Genomic DNA, 19,661 nt, shown 5'->3' with positions numbered 1-19,661 from the left:
ATTTGTATGGGGAACTATGTTGTACACTTGAAGATAATTTGAAAAATGTTTTCTGTTATTTATTTGCAGTCCTTCTGTTATACTAAATACTTGATAAAGTTAGTTTTATATTATGTATTACTAAAGACGATAAATGAAAGTGATTATTTTTTTCTGCAATTTACAGCAAGCAATTTTAAAATAAAATGGCTCACAATGAAGAGACCGTGGCAATTTCTTTTGAATTGTCCAACACATTGATTGAAATTGAGAGCACCAATAATGAAATATTGTCACAAGGAGGACATGACTTGTATGATTCCATTAGATTGATTGAAATGGACAGCACCAAGAATGAAATATTGTCACAAGGAGATGACTTGAATGATTCCACTACATTGATTGAAATTGAGAGCACCAATAATGAAATATTGTCACAAGGAGGAGATGGCTTGTATGATTCCATTAGATTGATTGAAATGGACAGCACCAATAATGAAATATTGTCACAAGGAGGAGATGACTTGAATGATTCCACTACATTGATTGAAATTGAGAGCACCAATAATGAAATATTGTCACGAGGAGATGACTTGAATGATTCCACTACATTGATTGAAATTGACAGCACCAATAATGAAATATTGTCAGAAGGAGGAGATGACTTGAATGATTTTTTTGATCAATCTCTTGATGGCGAATTTATCGAGTGTTTGGAGACCATAGAGTTACAAGAATCATCATTGCAGACTTTTAATGAGGAGATTCCAGATGAGATGATTGAAGAGGAAATTACTGATGAGGACATGTTACTAGTTCTTTCAAATTTAGAAAATTCTGAAGAATAAATTTATATTTAGAAATCAAAAATTGTTTGAGACATTATTCATTTTTATTTTTAATTTATGAGGTTGTAGCGAAGTGATTGTAGTATAAAATGAGACTTATAGTATAGAGTGCAACATTTTTATGTTACATGGTAAGTTTACTCATATTTACTTCCCTTCTGCCACTATATTATCTCCAATGTGTATTTGACATGTCTTCTTCATCTCCGGCCTCCTTTCTCTCACTGTGTGTCTCCGATGCATCTTATCGCTGGTATTTTGTGTAATTACAGAAGAGAGTAAAATAAAATAGTTTGGAACGTGAAAAGGGGGCAAAGTAGAGTACTCCTCACCCCCTAGGCCTTTTTAGGCGGTCCCAAAAGGATCAGTTTCTGCTTTCCTGAGAGATTATGGTATGAGTTCCATATACCACAATAACTTGCATTACAACATGCAAGATATCTATCTCCTATTACCAACTTTTGGAGATATTCGCGGTAAGCGCGAATATCTCCAAAAAGTAACACCTGCCCTGAGCAGTTCTTAGCCATGTTATCCAATGGGAGGTGGATAACATGGCTAAGAGTATTAGCTCGGTAATGCATGAATATCGCTGAGTTTTTAGCGATATTCATGCATTGCGGCCGTTTATTATCGCATTTGCGATAAACCTTGATAATAGTAAGGTTTATCTTCGATAATTTCTGACGATGCTTAGTGGTAAAAAATTGGTTGGTAAGCATCGTTAGCGATAAATATCGCTTAACTTTGGTAATATGCCCCAACGTCTGTTAACGTTCGATTCGAAGGAAATGAGGAAGTGTTGAAAAACATTGTCTGCGCCATCTTGCCTTTTTTGAAATGCCACACTTTTGTCGTGCACGGCAGCCATTTTAGATGTCTTGACCAGACCCACTCTCTGCACGCTGTCGATTCGTAGCATGGCTCCTCACCCTCGTAAGCATCTCCCCCAGGCACTGGTCACCACCGCTCTCTGTCTTATGCATGGGCAATAAACCTTCCCCCATCTGCGCTGCTCTTCCCTGAGAATCACACTCTGTGCCCGCCCGACACCTCCCTTTCGCCCTATTCACTACCGCACCCTCTGACACTCCTCTTCCTCTGTGTCCGAATGTCCAGGCCGGTCCTAGGCTATCAGCTAGCCCTGCAGATGTAGTTTATGGCCCCAGCTGTAAAGAATCACCCCTCTTCAAAGGAGTTATAGTAGATCAAGGCCCACACCCGATGTGATCCGTCACAGCACACGCGTTCCTACTATCTGAAAACCATCCTGTATTGTGATTGGGGAGGGGACCGAGCCTGAAGCGGAAGATTCCAGGAATGACTCTTTGTACATCAAAGTTTTTACAATTATGTGTCACATTAAAAATATATAGCACTCCAACAAAGTAGTAGGAATATAAAACTTTAATAACATATAAATATATACAACAAAACAAAAACAGTAAAAACATTTAAACAACGAAGAGACCGTGGCAATTTCTTTTTAATTATCCAATAGATTTATTGAAATTGACAGCACCAATAATGAAATATTCTTGTCAGTAGCGGTCTGTTGTGCGAATAGTTCCAAGGCAGCAGAACGCGCTGAAATCTAGATGGCACGAAAGTGATGTCTAGTAAGTTGCCGCCCAGCAAAAAACGGCGTGGGGCGCCGCGGGGGTGAGTGAGTCCAGTAGGCACCACAGCTATTCTTACCGGCATTGCAGAATTACTGCTGGGGACAATGCCTGTGCTGTAGCAGGGTCACAGCAGAAACAAAAAGGATTCTGTTGAAGATGTTGTTGGTTTTCAATTTGAAAACAGTTCTGGTGTCAACTGCTATGCTAATGTAGTGGTTAATGTTTTGTTTTCTCTAGAAAATGTAAAAGAGGGGGAGGCAGTCCAAAGTTCCGTTAAAAGGGCAAAGGAAAGGATCGGTGGTTTGAACTATCAGTCAAAAAGGGGAGGGGGTGCAATAATTTTTCCTACCGGGTCACACTGTGCTTTCACCGGAAGTAAGGTCTGCAGGATTGTAGTAATTCAAAGTGAGGCTGGCGCCAGCATGGGAGCGCCGACGTCCCGCGGATACAGTTTCGTCACTCCACGGGCGATCATGGCAGTCATTCCCCATCGGGGGTCGGAGACTCCCGCGGCTCCTCTAGAATCTTCAAGGTCGTGGAGGACTACGGTGGTGGAGTCAACCAGTGACCGGGCCATTTCTTTATGTTGGGCCCGCTCTTGCCAGGTCGACCGCCATTTTGAGAGTTCGGCAGCTACCGGCGATCGCGGGGTCACATGAGCGGACGGGCTCCACCCTGCCGGGCGAGACGTTGCAGCATGGCCACAGTGGAAGAACCGTTATCTAGGTCGTTCCGAAACTGTGCAGCACTGTAGTTGTTAGGATGCCACCGCCTGGAGCGCTGAGGGTGCAGCTGGGAAGCCTCCACCTGGGGAGGCGGGAGAGGCCTGTTCGCACCGTCTCTCCCTCCCAGTGCACCCCACGGCGTCTCGCTTGAGATTTGTTATGGCCGGACCAGGCGATGAGGACGAGGGGGGGGTCGGAGGCATGTGCAAGACATCCCCCTCCAGTGTTGTCGCAGCCATTATAAAAGAAAGAAGTGTCCCGTCCGTCTTCGGGCCGGGCTTCCGGTGGATGTCGGCCGGACGCCCCTGGCTCTGGCCCCATGAACGGGTTTCTTGGTTTATCGGCTGCAGCCGGATCCCGTCGGCCTCGGCCCCCCGACCGTTGGTGGTCGGACCGGAAGAGCATGTGGCGGGACTACCTGCAACTCTCAAGGGCCACCGCGGCCGGACTGGGAGAGAGAGGGGAGGGTCGAGGAGACATTCCCCCCCCCTGCAACTGTTCAGCGTTGTAAAGGCAATCCCCTGGCCGGGTCCCGCTGGTCTCGGCCTCTCCTCCGGCTACACCCTACGTTAGGATCTCCTGGCCGAGGCGTGGCAGCAGGACCTGCCTTATATGGGCTGCTCCCGGCTGGGCGTAGCCGGAACCCTGCCCCACCTTGGAAGTTTCCAGAGTGGGGGTGGATGTTCTACTGACTTGCATTTTCCCTAGTCTATCGATTTTTTTGGCGTGGCAGGCGGTGGGACAGCGAGGGGTGATTTGGTTTCTCTTACTGTTTTTCTGGTCTCTCACCACTGGCATATTTTAACGTTTTCTTGTTTCTAGGACATTAATAGGTTTTATCATTACGTTATGTTATCGTTTCTTTGTTCGTTGTTTAATAAAAGTTCATGTTCATCAGTGGCCTACTGATTTTCGTTTTCCTATTTTTTTCTTTCCAGGTTGTTTCATGGTAAAGTTTCTGTTAACAGGATACAGTGATCACTTCGTTATTATTGCATATGTCCTTTTCACTAGGGGTGCTCTCTGGTCGGGCCAGATGACGTATCTCTAGTAAATGGTCCGGGTGAAAAAGGTGCATCAATCAGTGGGGAGTAGATAGGCATGACAGATTACAACGGGGGAGAACGGTCCGCATTACGTACCCTTTCACTACTTGCAAAGATTTTCCTACGTTTATTTGCAAACAGGGAATACCTCCAAAAAGAACTAATTCCCAAACAGTCAATGTTCGTACAATCAATCAATCAATGAGGAATGAAATAGGTACGACGTGTTAAAGGCTTGCGTTACCTACCCTTCACTATCTGCAAAGGGAGATAGAATATTCCTATTCTTCCTCGTTTGCAGGTAGAGAAGATCGTTAAGAGAATTAACTTCGAACAATTCAATGCTCGATTGAAACAATCAACAAGGGGTACTGTGAACACAAATGAACGCCGCTTATATACATACGCATTGCTATTTTCAACAGGTTGTTCCTAATGTTTCTATTTTAGCGAGGTCAAAAGAGATCCCATTAGTGGCCTACTGATTTTGCTCGATTCCTTTTGTTTTTTTACACGATTTTTCGCTATCTGCAAAGACTAAACAGAGTATTGCGACTCTGTGCTTGTTTGTAAATAGAGAATGAACCAAAGAGAACAATCAATCAAATGGAGAGAGAAGCAGGCACGACGGATTACAAAGGGGGAAAGGGCTGCGTTAACTACCCTTCACTATCTGCAAAGAGAGAGTACTCCTAATAGAAATGAGGGGTGGGGGGCAGCAATCAAAGCAGATCAGTGTGCATAAACACGAAAAAAAAAATTCTTACCACGTACTTGACATTCGACAGCTTATGATATTTGCTATTAAAAAACCATTGAAATTCACTGAAAAAACCATAGGTTATAGACCATATATAGTTAGGAATTAGCATTTACAAAACCTTGAAAATTCACTGAAAAAACCATAGGTTATAGACCATATATAGTTAGGAATTAGCATTTAAAAAACCTTATTTTACTCACACAAAACCATTGAAATTCCATATATAGTTAGTTGCACTAACTATATATTGCGCACCCGCAATCCACTGCTGATGATGTCACATATTACATCATTCATGACATGGTCAGTGACATCACTGATGACATCACTGATGACATCTCAAATGACATCACTGATGACATCTCACTTGACATCAATGATCACATCACTGATGATATCATTCATGTGACAATACAATGCATCTCCTCACATTTTAATATAACCTCTGTTTCACCCAGTGTTAAAAACAGAGTATAATTTTTGAAACCATTGACACACCAATACTAGTTACTACATACGTACTCACTGATTCCTACGTCTACACACACATTCACTCATTCACCCATACAATCATTCATACATACAATCACTCATGTTTACAACACAATCATATGCACTCATACACCTATACAGACACTCACACTCTGCCACTCATCCATGGAGTTACTCACACACCTAGTCAGTCCTGTAAAGAATCAATCACACTTCCATTTTCTACTCTATACAGTTAAACATAGAGCACCTTACGTTTTCAACCATATACTAACACATACTTACTCTCTTATACAATCATTGATACAAGTACACATTGATCTGTACAGAGTCACACACCTCCCATCCAGCCACACACACACTCAGTCTCCCATGCAAATACTTGGGCAATCAATCAATAACCCATATAGTTACTCATATAGCTACTGATCAACACATGCAGCAGTTTACAGAACAACAGACATAATGATGCACAAATTAAGACAGTTTAGTCACTAACCCATGCACTCAGTGAGACACATTTAATCACTCACTCATACATTCAGTCATGCACCTACTAAATCCTTCGTCCAGACACTTATACATCCACTCATTCTTCAATATGTAAGACATATTTTAACTTTACAGAAACATAGTCACTGGATGTTGTCATCAGTGATGTCATCAGTGATGTCATTTGAGATGTCATCAGTGATGTCATCAGTGATGTCACTGACCATGTCATGAATGATGTAATATGTGACATCATCAGCAGTGGATTGCGGGTGCGCAATATATAGTTAGTGCAACTAACTATATATGGAATTTCAATGGTTTTGTGTGAGTAAAATAAGGTTTTTTAAATGCTAATTCCTAACTATATATGGTCTATAACCTATGGTTTTTTCAGTGAATATATATATATATATATATATATATATATTAGATTTTGACATCTATTACTACTTCGCTGTTTGTTAAAAGATCTAACAATTAAGTTAAGTTTATACTGAATTATCCAAGTGCTGACCCAACTCTTCATCCATTTAAGGCTGATAAAAAAGACCACCAATGAATTGCGTAATTTTGGGACCTATTAAAGTCGGTTGAAGCCACTTGAGGTTTTGGTGCGAGACGCAGACTGGTCCATGTCTGTGGAGATGAGACTCATGTGTGCTCCATTGTGGCTCTTGAAAGTGTGTTGAGCCTCATGGCTAAGTGTGCATTATAATTGCTGGGAACTTCCTAACCAATCTTCTCTCTGAACGCTGTTGGGCATAGTATCCATCTTATGGGTGAGCTCAATGCCACTGTTTTTGAATTTTCTTCTTGTGTTTTCTTTTATTTCCTTGTTACAGCTACATTTTGGCTTTGGGCGACAGATGCTTCATGGGAAGAAGTATGGGGTGGGGGAGTTTGGGGGAGGGACTTATGTTGGTCCTGATGGGATTTTTATTTTGTTCTAACTTTGTTGTTACTTTTCAGGTTTTTATTCAGCATGCCAACCACTGCCATAATCTAGGTTTTTATAGCGGTTCTTGGGATTTCCATAGAGGGACAATTCAGGCCCCTAGAGATTCCCCAAGTGTCTTATCACTATCACATCGCACACTCACATGTTCACAATACCTCTAGGAATAATAATAGTCTCTTAGACCGTATCTAGAGATCAGCTGTTCTGCACTATATCAAATGATACAGGCCAGATATAGTCCTTTTGCAGGAAACCCAGCTATATGGCACCCAGTGCCCCTTTGTCTGCCGCTTCAGCTACTATCGGGCTTTCCGAGAGGCTCCAGGGGAGTGGCCCTCCTCCTGCACAAATCCCTTCCTTTGACAGTAACCAAGATCCATGAGGATATCCAAGAGCGGTATATAGGGGTTGAGGGCTGTGTGGCCGCTAGACAGTACAATTTCATCTTGCGTTATGCCCCCACAGCTACTGCAACCCACCCTCCAAGCACTCCGATCCTTATGGTGGCCCTCCCTCTGGGGAACACCCTAGTGGGAGGAGACTTAAATGCTGTCCTGGATCCCAAACAGGACACCTCAGCGACCCCTCCGCTCTGGCCAGCGGACTCGCTCGGGATGTCTATTGACCTTGGTTGACTCCATGGGCCTATGTGATGCATGGTGTTTCTGGCACCTCTTGCTGCGGGCATACACACACCGGTCCACATCTCACAACACAGAGTTTCGGATTGATTTGCTATGGCTACCAGCGACGGACCTCCTCTAGCGGCATTTCATCCAAATCCTCCCTCTCGATATATCTGACCATGGCCACCTATGGGGGAATGGAGTGCCCACCTGAAGATTATGTGTCCTATCTGGAGATCTAGTCCATTGCATCTGAAGGCTCCTGAATGTGCCTCCTTTGTAGAAGAGGTGTTGGAGGCCTTCTTTCAGACTGATGAAGGCTCAGTGTCATCGACGATGGTGCTGTGGGCATCAAGCAAGCCTTCGAGCAGGGGGCTGTTGAAGGCCTGTGTGAAGCAGCAAGAGTCTCTGCAACAAAAGGAGGGTGACTGACCTTGAAACAATTTTTTTTAATTTGTAGCGCGGCTCCCAACAATCTGACACAGAGAAGACTCAGCGTCTCCTGGTGCTAGCATGGGCCGAGCTGCGGCAGTTTGCCTATGAGGAGGCAAATCAGTGCTGGAGGTCCTTGACCGAAAGAGTTTAGGAACCTGGTGATGTATTGGTAAATTAATGTACGGGTTGGCGACGTGCAATGTCTCCACCAGAGTGGTGCCTGCCATTAGAGACTCAGCTGGTGTTGCGCGAATACTATTCTCTGAGTTATTCCGCTGCCCTTTATTCCATCTTCTTATGCCAATGAATTAGACCAGCCATTGACTGAGGAAGAGGTCTACCAAGCCATATCTGGATTCAGGACCAGGTCTATTCCATTTTAACGCCCCACTTGCTGAACTTCTACACTGAGCTCTACGCTGAGGGGGTGATGCGATGGGGATCATTCTCCCGAAGCTTGGACTGTGCCACCATTGTTGTTATCCCCAAGAAGGGCCTCACTCTGGAGAGGTGCTACTCCTACTGTCTGATCTTGCTTATTAATGTGGACATTAAGATCTTTGCTGAAATTCTGATGGCTCGGCGGACACATACCCTACAACATCTCATTCACCTGGATTAATGTGTGCTCATGCCGGTCAGAAGAACATGTCACTGCATCCGTCGAGTGCAGATGGCTCTCTCACAGGACCATGACCTCCTCCTTGTGGATTTTTGTAAGGCCTATGAAACTGTCTCCTAGGTCTTACTGGTGGTGGTCATCCAGCAGGCAGGTTGGTTTGAGAGCGCTGTTCCACAGAATAATACATCTCCTCTACCACAACCTCACGGCTCAAGGTGAATGGCGGTTTTCCACCCCCTTCCAAATCCGCATAAGCCTGCCCCATGGCTATCCCCTCTCCCTATTACTCTGTGCTCTGGCTATTGAGCCAATGGCGTGCCTCATACGCTGCGATGTGTGGATACTCGGCTGGAGGTGGAGGTGTGGGCTTGAAGACTGTGTGGCATTATACCCTGATGATATTCTGCTTTTTCTTGGAACCCCTCCAGCCTCTGGCTCCCGAAGCATGGAGATTCTTCGTCTCTATGGCTAGGCATCTGGCCTTCGCATTACTGCAATTAAATCCAATTCCAATTCCAAAAATTCTTTATTTCGGCCACAAGGGCCATAAAAGATGCAATAAAAAGCAATACATACATTTAAAACACAGTATATACAATAAAAGAGGTCCTGCTAGGCCTGCATAAGGTACACGAACAAAGTAAAGTAATCAGGGGGACATTTTCTTCCTTATTAACCATGCTGCCATTAAAAATTTTGAAACCGCAAACACAATATGGCCCAGAGTATTGGTCTTCATAACCCTGTAGGCCTGTGGGAACTTCCTAAAGCCCAAATTCCGGCACAAAGGTGCTATCCAGCGCCTCCTCGGGCTCCGGTAAGCATAACAACCAAACATTATGTGCAGATCATCTTCGTCGTGGGCTTTACAGCATGGGCAGAGTTTGTCACCCCCTGCAGACCATTTGTAAGTAAAAACTTTGGTAGGGAGTGTACCAAACCTCCATTGCAGGAACAATTTCCTCGCTAAAAGAGGAAAAATAAAATCCATAAAAGGTTCGAATACATACGAATTTTTGGATTCTAAAAAACGTCCCGTCAGGGTGCCACTGTCATGAGCATTAACCATAGCAGCAAGGTGTTTATTCTTGTACAGCTGGGCAAGGGTTTTTCGCAAGATCCTTTGGCAGCCCTGAGCTGGATCATCCCATAGGTCAGGCAGATTCAAGCTAGTCAGTTCCGACTTGATAAATGCCAGCCAGGGAATTTTGCTGTTGGTATTCAGCCTCATGACATGAATGAGGTCCTGTCTGTAGTGATGCAGTTCCTCGGTGGTCCAAATCCGGTGCCAGAACTTCACAGGCTTTGACAAAAGATCCTCGGCAATAGACGGAAGGCCAAGGTCAAGTCTTAAGGGGAGGAGTGGCGTACCTTGCGGGAGAGCAAGTAAACCCCTAAGAAAACAATTTTCCACCCCTGCCATGACCTTACCTGCCTTGTGTCCCCAAAGCTCACTGCCATAAGAGGCTGCCGCCTTCGCTTGGGACCTGTAAGTTTCCAGGGCCGGGCTTACAGGCTTAAAGGAGGACTTGTTGGCCACCTTCAGGAGTGCACCCGATAGCTGGGAGAGTTTAAGCCTAGATCTCGCTACCTGGGAGTCCCATGATAAATTTTCTTGCAATCATACCCCCAAATATATAAAGGTCGAGACCCTCTCCAGAGTGATATCCCCCAGTGTCGGGTTGGGTCTGGTTTTGGTGGGGGGGTTGAAGATCATGAACTTGGTTTTTCCCGTGTTCACCTCCAACCCATGCTGACAACAGAAAATGCCAAAACCGTCCACAATCCTCTGGATCCCCATTGGGGATTTGGAAAGCAGGAGGGTATCGTCGGCAAACATTATTGCCGGGACCCTCCTGCCTGCCAGAAGCGGGGCGTCATTGTCTTTAACAGCGTCAAGATGTTGAATGACGCTGTTAATGTACAGACAGAACAGGGTCGGGGCCAAGACACAGCCCTGTCTGACGCCACGACGGACCGGGAATTTGCCCGAGAGCTTACCATCCCTCCCACACCTTACTTGTGCAAAGTTGTTCTCATGCAACCTAATGATGATACTAAGAAGGTGGGGGGGTACTCCTAGCTTTTCCAAAACCTCCCATAGCTTGCCTCTGGGGACGAGGTCAAAGGCTGACCTCAGGTCCACGAAGACCATGTACAAACGTCCGCCCTCCAGCGTGACCGTCTTCCAATATAGGAGAAGGAGGCGGAAAATTTGGTCCATGGTCGACGTGTTCTTCCTGAAGCCAGCCTGAAGGGGGCTCATGATGTCATTGTCCTCGACCCAATCTATGAGATGGTTTAGAATGAGGCGCGCAAAAAGCTTTTGGGGGACATCAATTAGGCTTATGGGCCTGTAATTGGCGGGGAGCAGAGTAGATCCCTTCTTATGGATTGGTACAATCTCTGCCCCCAGCCATGACCCGGGGATTGGCATACCTCCTAAGATGGCATTAAAAAGAATGAGAAGGTATGGACCCCAGATGTCCGGGTGATGCCTAAAGAGATCCCCGGGTAGCCTATCCAGGCCTGGCGCCTTCCCCAATGGTAAATGCTCCAGGGCAGATTCCACTTCCCCCAGGGATAATTCCATACCAGGAACCTGGGAGCCCAGAGGCACTTGCAGAGCTATACCAGGGCAGGAATCAATGTCCTGATAAAGTACCCCGAAGTAGGCCTCCCAGACTGCGGGTGCAATATTAGGTTTGGTTGCCTTAATAAGCTCCCCAGTCCCATTATTTACAAGGGCCCAAAATTTCCGGGAATCCCTGGCTTTTAAAGCATCATAGAGATCCTGCCAGTGGATCCAGTCCCACTCGGCCCTGGCAGTCACCATCACTGATTTGTAGTGTTTCCTGAGGTCACGTACCTTGTCCTTATTGGACCCCTCTTTTATTGCGGCAATAAGCTCGGATTTTGCTGCCCTGCAGGAGGAGGTATACCAGGTGGGAACATGGGTCTTTTTCTTTCGGGTTGGCACCACCGGGTAGAAGACCTCAGCCAGATCCCTCACTAGGTCCTGATGTATATTACCCAGTTTCTCATTGAGTTCTGGGATCCTTAGCTCAGCCAGAAGTACATCCACCTCCATAAACCTTGGGAGTGCCAGCTCATAGAGCTTAGTGATAGCCTCTTCTGAGCTAACCAGCTTCCCCCACTTGACCCGGCGCCTATTTGTCGAGAGGCGCAATTCCCCCAGGTCTTCCCCTTGCTCTACTGGGGATACAACCGCCGAGGGTAGAGGGCTCTGGATGTTTAGACAAAGGGCATTATGATCACTATCTGCCCTATTTATCACCCCAAAGTCAAGTACTTTTGGCCAAAGTGTAATATCCACCATGATGTAATCTAGCCTCGACTCATGGCCCCTTCTGTTGAAAGTGCACACCGAGGGGGTATCGGAAGGAGTACGACCATTACAAGCCCTCAGTGCGCAATTCAAGGTAAGGGACATGAGTTGGAGTGCTAGAGGAGACCAGGCTTTGGGGTGGGGAGAAGACGAGGGTGGCACCCCCCAGTAGTCATCCTCGGCCGTAAGGGCACATCCAGTAACCCCTCCAGAGGTTCAAAGTGGCAATTGAAGTCTCCTCCAAGCACCACCTTGAGATCTCCCGGGAGTTGGCCCAGGAAGGAGGACAGATCGTTTATGGTTGGTGATTCATTTGGCGAGGCTACTGGACGCGAGTAGACGTTAACAATGGCCCACGCTGGTTTGTCGGGCCATGTAAGCCGAACACACTGGATGTCCAGCGAAGACGTATGGAGCTGCTCCGCCTGGCACCCAGTGTGACTCGCAATCCAGATTGCCAGGCCACCCGATGGCCTCCCCCTCCCACTCCATTTGGCGGGGATTTCAAATACGTCGAACCCTCTCCTAGACTGGCAATTAAATCAGTATTGGTGGAGGTAAAGGGGGCCTCTGGGAGACAAGACTGTTGCTCAGCTGTTCCCCTATGGTGGAACTCATTTAAATATTTAGGGATTCACATATCTCTCCTCCAGGACCTGGCCAGAACTCTTCATTTTTAGCACTTGGCCTTGGCCCTTGATGAGGACGTGCACCATTGGAATAGCCTGCCTCTTAACCCGATGGTATACAGCACACTCATTAAGATGATGCGTCTCCCCGCTATTTGAATGTTTTAGCGAGTTTTCCGTATCCCATATCCCGAAGGTGGTTCTGATCTCTGACCTCCAAACTCACCACCTTTATTTGGGTGGGTAAGTGCCTTAAAGTGGAATTCAACTAAGCTCGGAAATCACCCTTCAGTGGGGGTTTGGCGGTGTCGAACATCTATGTGTACTACCTGGCAGGTGCCCATCAATGATTGCTTCACTGGAGGTTGAGATGACCCTGCCTACCGCTTGGTACTCCACTTGATGGGTTTTGAAGGGCTCCTTGGCCAGCGCTATGGGAGACGTCTGTCCCCGAGGGTGCCCTCATGTACACGAGTGGTGGTTTATTACTGGAAAATGGCATTGTACCTTATTTGAAGTCACCACCATTTGACGGAACTGACTCCCCTGTGGCAGGGCATGTGACTTGAACAGCTCGGCAAACTAGATGACTTCCACCAGTGGGACTAAAAAGGAGTTACTTATCTGGGAGATGTGTACAAGGCTAGTAACCTGATGTTCTTCCTCAAATGAAAGTATCAGTATACACTATAGCTAACCATCAACTGAGACATACCCAGTGGTCACATCTTCAGTGGATGCTCGGCTCCCTGAAAACAGCCCCCTTGAGGACAAGCTCTTAATGGGGTGTCTGGGAAAGGGAGCGATATCTCGGGTCTACCGCTCCCTGATTTTTCCATGCTACGGATGGCTTCGATACCTTTTGGCAGAAATGAGGGGGCTGGGTGGGTGAGCTGTAGCGATGATTGGAAGAAGGTGTGCTGGGTCCTACGGAGTTGGCAATATCTGCAAGCCTGCGTACGGTAAAGATAAATTAGCCACACATGACCTATTTATCTCCGTGTCAGATGCAACAGATGTTTCTGCAACTCCTGCTGTGTGTGCACGCTACGCATTTCCCCCCCCCCCCCCATCCCCTCCTATGGGACTGTCTGGTGCTCCGATCCTTCTGGACTGGGGTGGATTGGAGATCTCAGCGGTACAGGAGCATCTGATTGAATTGGGTCCCCGAATTGTGATTCTGGGACTTGTGGAGGATTTGGGGGGGTCTGCAATCTGAAGGACTCTTTATAGGGGTGGCCTGTCTGGTAGCCAAAAGGGATGTTGCTCGGCTGTGGAAGCAGCCTACACCCCCCTCGATATGGCTGTTGCCGGTGGGAGTCCATTGGTGCACCCAGCAAAATAAGCCAATCTATGAGGCTCAAGGATGCCCTCACAAGCATGATCAAGTGTGGTGGGAGTGGCCGTCTTATTATGGACTGTCCTCATGAAAGGGTTGACTATGATTGGGTTGTCTTGTGAACTGTTGTGACTCTGAATGCTCAGGTTTTACTGCTTATAATGTTGGATGGTGCCCCTGTATTAGAGACCTATTATTATCAGATCAACGAAAATGTAAAACTGTGGTAGCAAGTAAAATATCAGAGATGATTATTATTATTACTGTATTGAGAATCTTCATTATAACTTCAAAGAATTGATCTGAATGGAGGCTAGATGGTCACCATCAGAAACTGAACGTTTACATGTTTTTCAGTTGTTCATCTTGAACTATATTAAAATCAACAGAGCACTTGCTTAACTACCTTTGCGGCTGTTTAAATATAAATCAAGGGCCTGGCCCCCAAGGCCCAACACCTTGAGACTTGGTGCCTCGCTTAGTACGTTGCACTCAGTGGCCTCCTTGCTCCATGTGATTTCATGGGTATGAGTAAAGAGTGCTCTTGCTAAATTAATTGGGGCACATAGCCAAGACTGTAGTGCACAGGCGCCATTCATGCCTGCACATGGAGGAAAATAATTAGAGGGCTCATTGACGTGGTGTAAATATGGAGATTTTCATTATACAGTTGCAGAAACTTTATTTTCATGCCAGCCCGCATCCTGCCTCATCCATTCAGATTCTCACCGTACTCCAGTCACACTCAGTCCCAGGTCCTTCAGGAGAGCACAGTGCTAATACATTACATAGGAGAATTCTTATCACTAACCTTTTAGTTTTGGAATCTAGGACAATGTAATGTTTGTGGAACTATATATTTACGAGATATGTTTAATAATGTTTCTGCCTCACTACATTCGTAAAGGTATGTACCAAGCAGAGCCAATACATTTATTCCGTATTTGGCTCATCTGTGAGGTGAAAGCCACTTTCTAGCCAATCATTTGAGGATGTACTTTATAATAAATATGTATAATTGAAATCGATATATCATTTTTTTCCACAGGAGAATCGCTTCCTGGAAAGCCTGTTAACATCACGTGCCGATCTCCAGAGAAAGAAACTTTTTCCTGCTGGTGGCTACCAGGTTCAGATGGGGGACTTCCAACTAACTACAGCCTGCTGTACAAAACAGAGGGGTAAGGAGTAAGACACACCTCCCTCATGCCATGCGACTAAGAGTATCAAATCCTTTTGTTGTACAGTATAATGACTTGCTAATAGCAGATGTTGGAGGACCGCTTTGAGAAGAGCCCTTCCTAGTGCCACACTTATGACTTTCTCTAGTCCTACAAACTAGGATACTAGGTACTTACTCTGAAATGAAGAGTTGGCCACACAAGCCGCCATGACTCCTCAGAGTAGCTTCATCGAGCAGTGAAGGTTTAGTTCAAAGCAGGTGCTGTGAAGGTTGAGCCTAGATAAAGTGTACTATAGTTACCACAGCCAGACTAAAGATCAAAATCTACTATTCATAAATCTATAAATAGTACAAATGTAACTCACTCAGATGAGTAAAGCAACAATGTGACACAAAGAAAATGGAGTAGCAACACAGGCTAACCAGCTTATATTCCAACCATACGGTGTGTGATCTCCGATATCTGACAAATGCAAACCTTTTTTGTTTTATTTTATTTACGGAATTTGTTTTAGATCATTATGGATCACAATTCTTCTTTCAAATACTACCTTTTAATATACTTTATATAAAATATAAAAGTCCATGAACCAAACAATATAATGTCTGTAACCTGTAAGCAAGAAAATCTGTTCCTAGTACAGTGTTCATGATGAAGAGCTATTTATTGAGTAAGTCAGCTTTGTCCCCAGGCCTAGCATTAATGTTGGACAGAACCTTTAAAGATCTATAACCTGCGACACAACAGTGTTATTGACCGTAGGTTCAGGCTCCCCATCAACGAGAGATCTACTGAAGTGCTAGATATGTGTTTGATCTTCTAGGGAAATTTCATCACGCAGGCACTTCATCACTGTGCGTCATCACCCAGGTACAAAGGTCACCCAGAGGGAAGTGCTTGTCCAAGCTTCTGGATCTGGCTAGAGCCCACATCAGCCAAACGCTGGACCCCAAGGGTGTAGCATTGTTCTCTGCAGTCTAGTGTTTGGGAGGGCGGAGCCAGGAAGGGGAACAGGAGGAGCCGGGACTGGCTGGTGGGTAGTTAGTGTAGGGACAGGGTCGAGATAAGTTGTAAGTAATAAAGCTCCTGAATATAGGAACCTGTGTCTGTGGTTCTTTGTAGCAAGATGCTACAACTGGCGACGAGGGTGGGATCGGCATGACTGAAGCCTACAGAACCCCATCAGAGCGCCCTGTCCCCTGCAGCGTCGAAAAGAAGAATCCGCTGCCGTGTGATGCTGCTAGTTGAAAGAAGAGATCAGCAGAAGGTGACCCTGCCCCTCCCGTGATTGTGGGAGCCCAGAGGGAGCCGCTACCATGAGCGCTGAAACGCTCGAAAAGAAGAAGCCTTTCGCGCCGAAAGCGCGAGTCCCGCCCGATGCGTGAGCTTTGGCACGCTATCGGCGCCGAAGAGCGGGAACCTAGAAAGTGAGCTGGGAGCCTACCCCAACCTCACCTGATGACTGCTGTGGCCGAAGAAGAGTGAATCCTGGTGTGGACTGCCCCCATGAAGGTCTGCTGCCAAGCGCTGCTGAGCGCGGTGAAATTGAAGCCCGAGTGAGTTCCGACGTCGGAAAACCTCACGCCGGATGCGTGAGTTTTGGCACGCCGCCGCCGAAGGACCCTGCAAAGTAAGGCGGGAGCCCACCCCGACCTCACCTGACTGTAGCAGTGACCAGAGGGAGCCGAATCTGGAGGGTGCTTCTCCTGAAAACGACTGCCGGTGAGTCCTGTGTGAAGAAACGGGGTCGAATGAAGAGAGAGAAAGTAGTGCCTGCAGATAACCACGGCGGCCATCTTTGAGTCAGGCAACTTTTGGGACACCTTCCCTGTGCAAACTGTAGGCGGCCATCTTGAAGTCAGGCAACCAGCAAAAGAAACAAGCATTGGCAAGAAGGAGTAAACAAGCATTGGCGAGGAGAGACAAACAAGCATTGACGCGACCAAATAAACAAGCATTGGCAAGAAGGAACAAGCATTGGCGAGAGTAAACAAACAAGCGCTGGCGAGAAGGAACAAACAAGCATTGGCGAGAGCAAACAAACAAGCAGTGGTGACTGTAACAAAACAAACATTAACACATACAAACAAGCACATGCAAATACAAGAAGCAGTCTAAGAAACCAAGCACTGACAAGAGCAAACAAACACGCATTGGCAAGAAGTAAACAAACATTGATCAATACAAAGGGATGTCAAACAAACAAGCCCGAGCAAACACAAGAGCTAACAACACGAGCAAGCACGAGCAAAGACAAGTACCAAAGTAAACCTCAGCACCACGGGTAGACAAGTAGCTGCAAAAGTGGAAGAAGTCAAGAAAACAAATGATCCAGAAGCTGGAGCAGACAAGTATAAAAGAAGTCGTCTCTCATCAACTGAGCGACTGGATAATCTGCATTAGCTTGGAACGAAACCCAAGAACACTGACAACGTTGCCACGTATCATTACGGAGGCACCACCGACCACCTGCAGTCGCACGCAACATCAAGGAAAGCGGGAATTCGCAGAGCCACGAGCCACGTATGGTACAGCTGAATGGTGGCCAGTTGCCCTCAGGAAACCCCAATCCAACTCACGGAAGCATACCGAGACAGTCGCGCCTAAGACTGACTACATACAGTAGTCACCCGGGAGCGGCGAACCTTACCACAATTCAAAAGAAGACAAGAAGAAAGTGAGGAAACAGTCCCGTGACCTCGGCATGCCAGCACATTCCACCATCATGTCAGTGAGAGAAGAAACACATATATCGAGCCCCTGCATTGGAGTGGCACCCCCAGTGACACAAACCAGCGACCAGAGTCTGGGTCCGGAATGGGACCGGTGGCTGGAGTCACTGGATGCATTTCTGGACGTTATCGGAGAGCGAAGAGATGGTAAACGTCTACTACTACTACTCCAATTGGTGGGCCACGAAGGCCGACGCCTGATCAGAACCTTCTCAGCGAAGGATACCGAAACATATACGAAACTCAAAAGGGCATTATGTGCTCATTTCATCACGAAGGAAGATGTCAATCATGAACGCATTGCTTTCAATGCAGCACGACGGGAAACAGGAGAATCCTTATCGAACTTTGCAACGCGGTTACACAAGTTGGTACGATACTGCCAATTTAACACATTCACAAATGAGGAAGCTATCCGCCTGCGGGTGATTGAGAGCTGCTCAGAACCAGACGCACAGCGCAAGATACTTCAAAGGCAATTCTCGTTGAAGGAAATTGTCAGGAGGGCCAAAGCTGGAGAGCGAGCCGAAACAAGAGAATTGTCAAGAGAGTTGCACATCAACACCAGAAGAGAAGATAAGCGAAAGGAGACCTCCCTCAGGTCTGAGCATAAGATTCAAGAGGCAACTGAAACCAGAACACGGAAGGGCAAAGGTAGACTAGAGACAAGACAGTGGGAGAGGCAAAGTGACACAAAACACTCTGAGTCAACAACGCGAAGAGAAAAGACTGGGATGAGCCAGAATCATAACAGCCGCACAGACATGACCTCGGAGAGTTACTCAACTTCAAGGAGTCAATCAGCAATTGACACAAGCTATTCTGAAGAAGAGTCAAGTGAGATAGCTCACGGGGATGGAACCGATGCCAGCCTACTCAACGAGCATGACGAAAAGACAAGCTATAGGATATCGGACCAGTCATGTCAACTCTGGGAGCCGGTACACGAGCACACCCGAGCAATCTGCGGGTCACCGAATTTCACAGACAAGTCCGAAGAAACATGCAATCGTAGAAGATACCACTCCCCGGACACAGACACCAGGGCTCCCAGTGAGCCAGAAGACGAAAGAGACATCACAAAACTGGGTGATTCACTCCGACACCAGAAAGTGAGAGGCAAGCACACTCAGGACACCCACGAAAGTGAGAGAACTGGGAGGAGACCAGTGACTTCATATGAGAAGGGCAGCAATGGAAAACCTTGGGATCGCACAAAAGAAATACGTGCTTGGCTTTCAGATAATCACTTCACTGAAACAGCAGGGAAGACGGGGCGAGACACATACCCCAAGAAGTGTCCCACAGACAACTCTAAACCTGAGAGCCGTTTGTCACAGCCTACCAGTGCAAGAAGTGCACCAGTCCAAACACATTTGGAAGAAGGGTCTCATAGAAAAGCAGCGAGAGATCTCTCCGATTCAGAGGACAGGTCGGTACAATCACTGAGGTAAACAGGATCAAGTTCAAGACAACATTCATGGCATCGATCACCTGAACCGACCTTCAACTCAGAGACTACTTCACTCATCCAAAACAGCATAGTGCACGTAGGTGTCTTGGATCATTTGATTTCCTCGCCAAGCAACTTGTCCGGTCTGTCGCGATCATATCCGGACTTGAGGAGGATACCATCACCCCTGACGGGGTTTGCGAGGCTAACTCCAAGAGTTGTCAGAAAAGAGGCGGCCATATGGGGCACTACACATTGGCGTGGGAAAGGACTATCTCATCACTCCGTCAAGGAGACAAGGTGTGTTGGCGAAGATGGGCCCACATCGCGGAGACAAGAAGGGGCGAGAACGGAACATGTCCAT

General features: G+C 46.6%; 1 protein-coding gene across 3 annotated transcripts in view; it reads left to right on the top strand.

Moving 5' to 3' along the window:
* LOC144817963 (prolactin receptor-like) overlaps positions 1-19,661 on the top strand; it is a 552,158-nt gene that overhangs the window by 494,493 nt on the left and 38,004 nt on the right. For all 3 annotated transcript variants that reach the window (XM_078674935.1, XM_078674936.1, XM_078674937.1), the window contains one exon: positions 14,977-15,109. In XM_078674935.1, coding sequence (XP_078531061.1) covers positions 14,977-15,109 — 133 coding nt within the window. The remainder of the gene's footprint in view (positions 1-14,976; positions 15,110-19,661) is intronic.

The sequence above is a fragment of the Lissotriton helveticus genome, chromosome 2_1 (assembly GCF_964261635.1).
Source record: "Lissotriton helveticus chromosome 2_1, aLisHel1.1, whole genome shotgun sequence".
NCBI lineage: Eukaryota > Metazoa > Chordata > Amphibia > Caudata > Salamandridae > Lissotriton > Lissotriton helveticus.
Note: the sequence above shows the minus strand (reverse complement) of the source record. Positions and strands in the feature narration are given on the sequence as shown.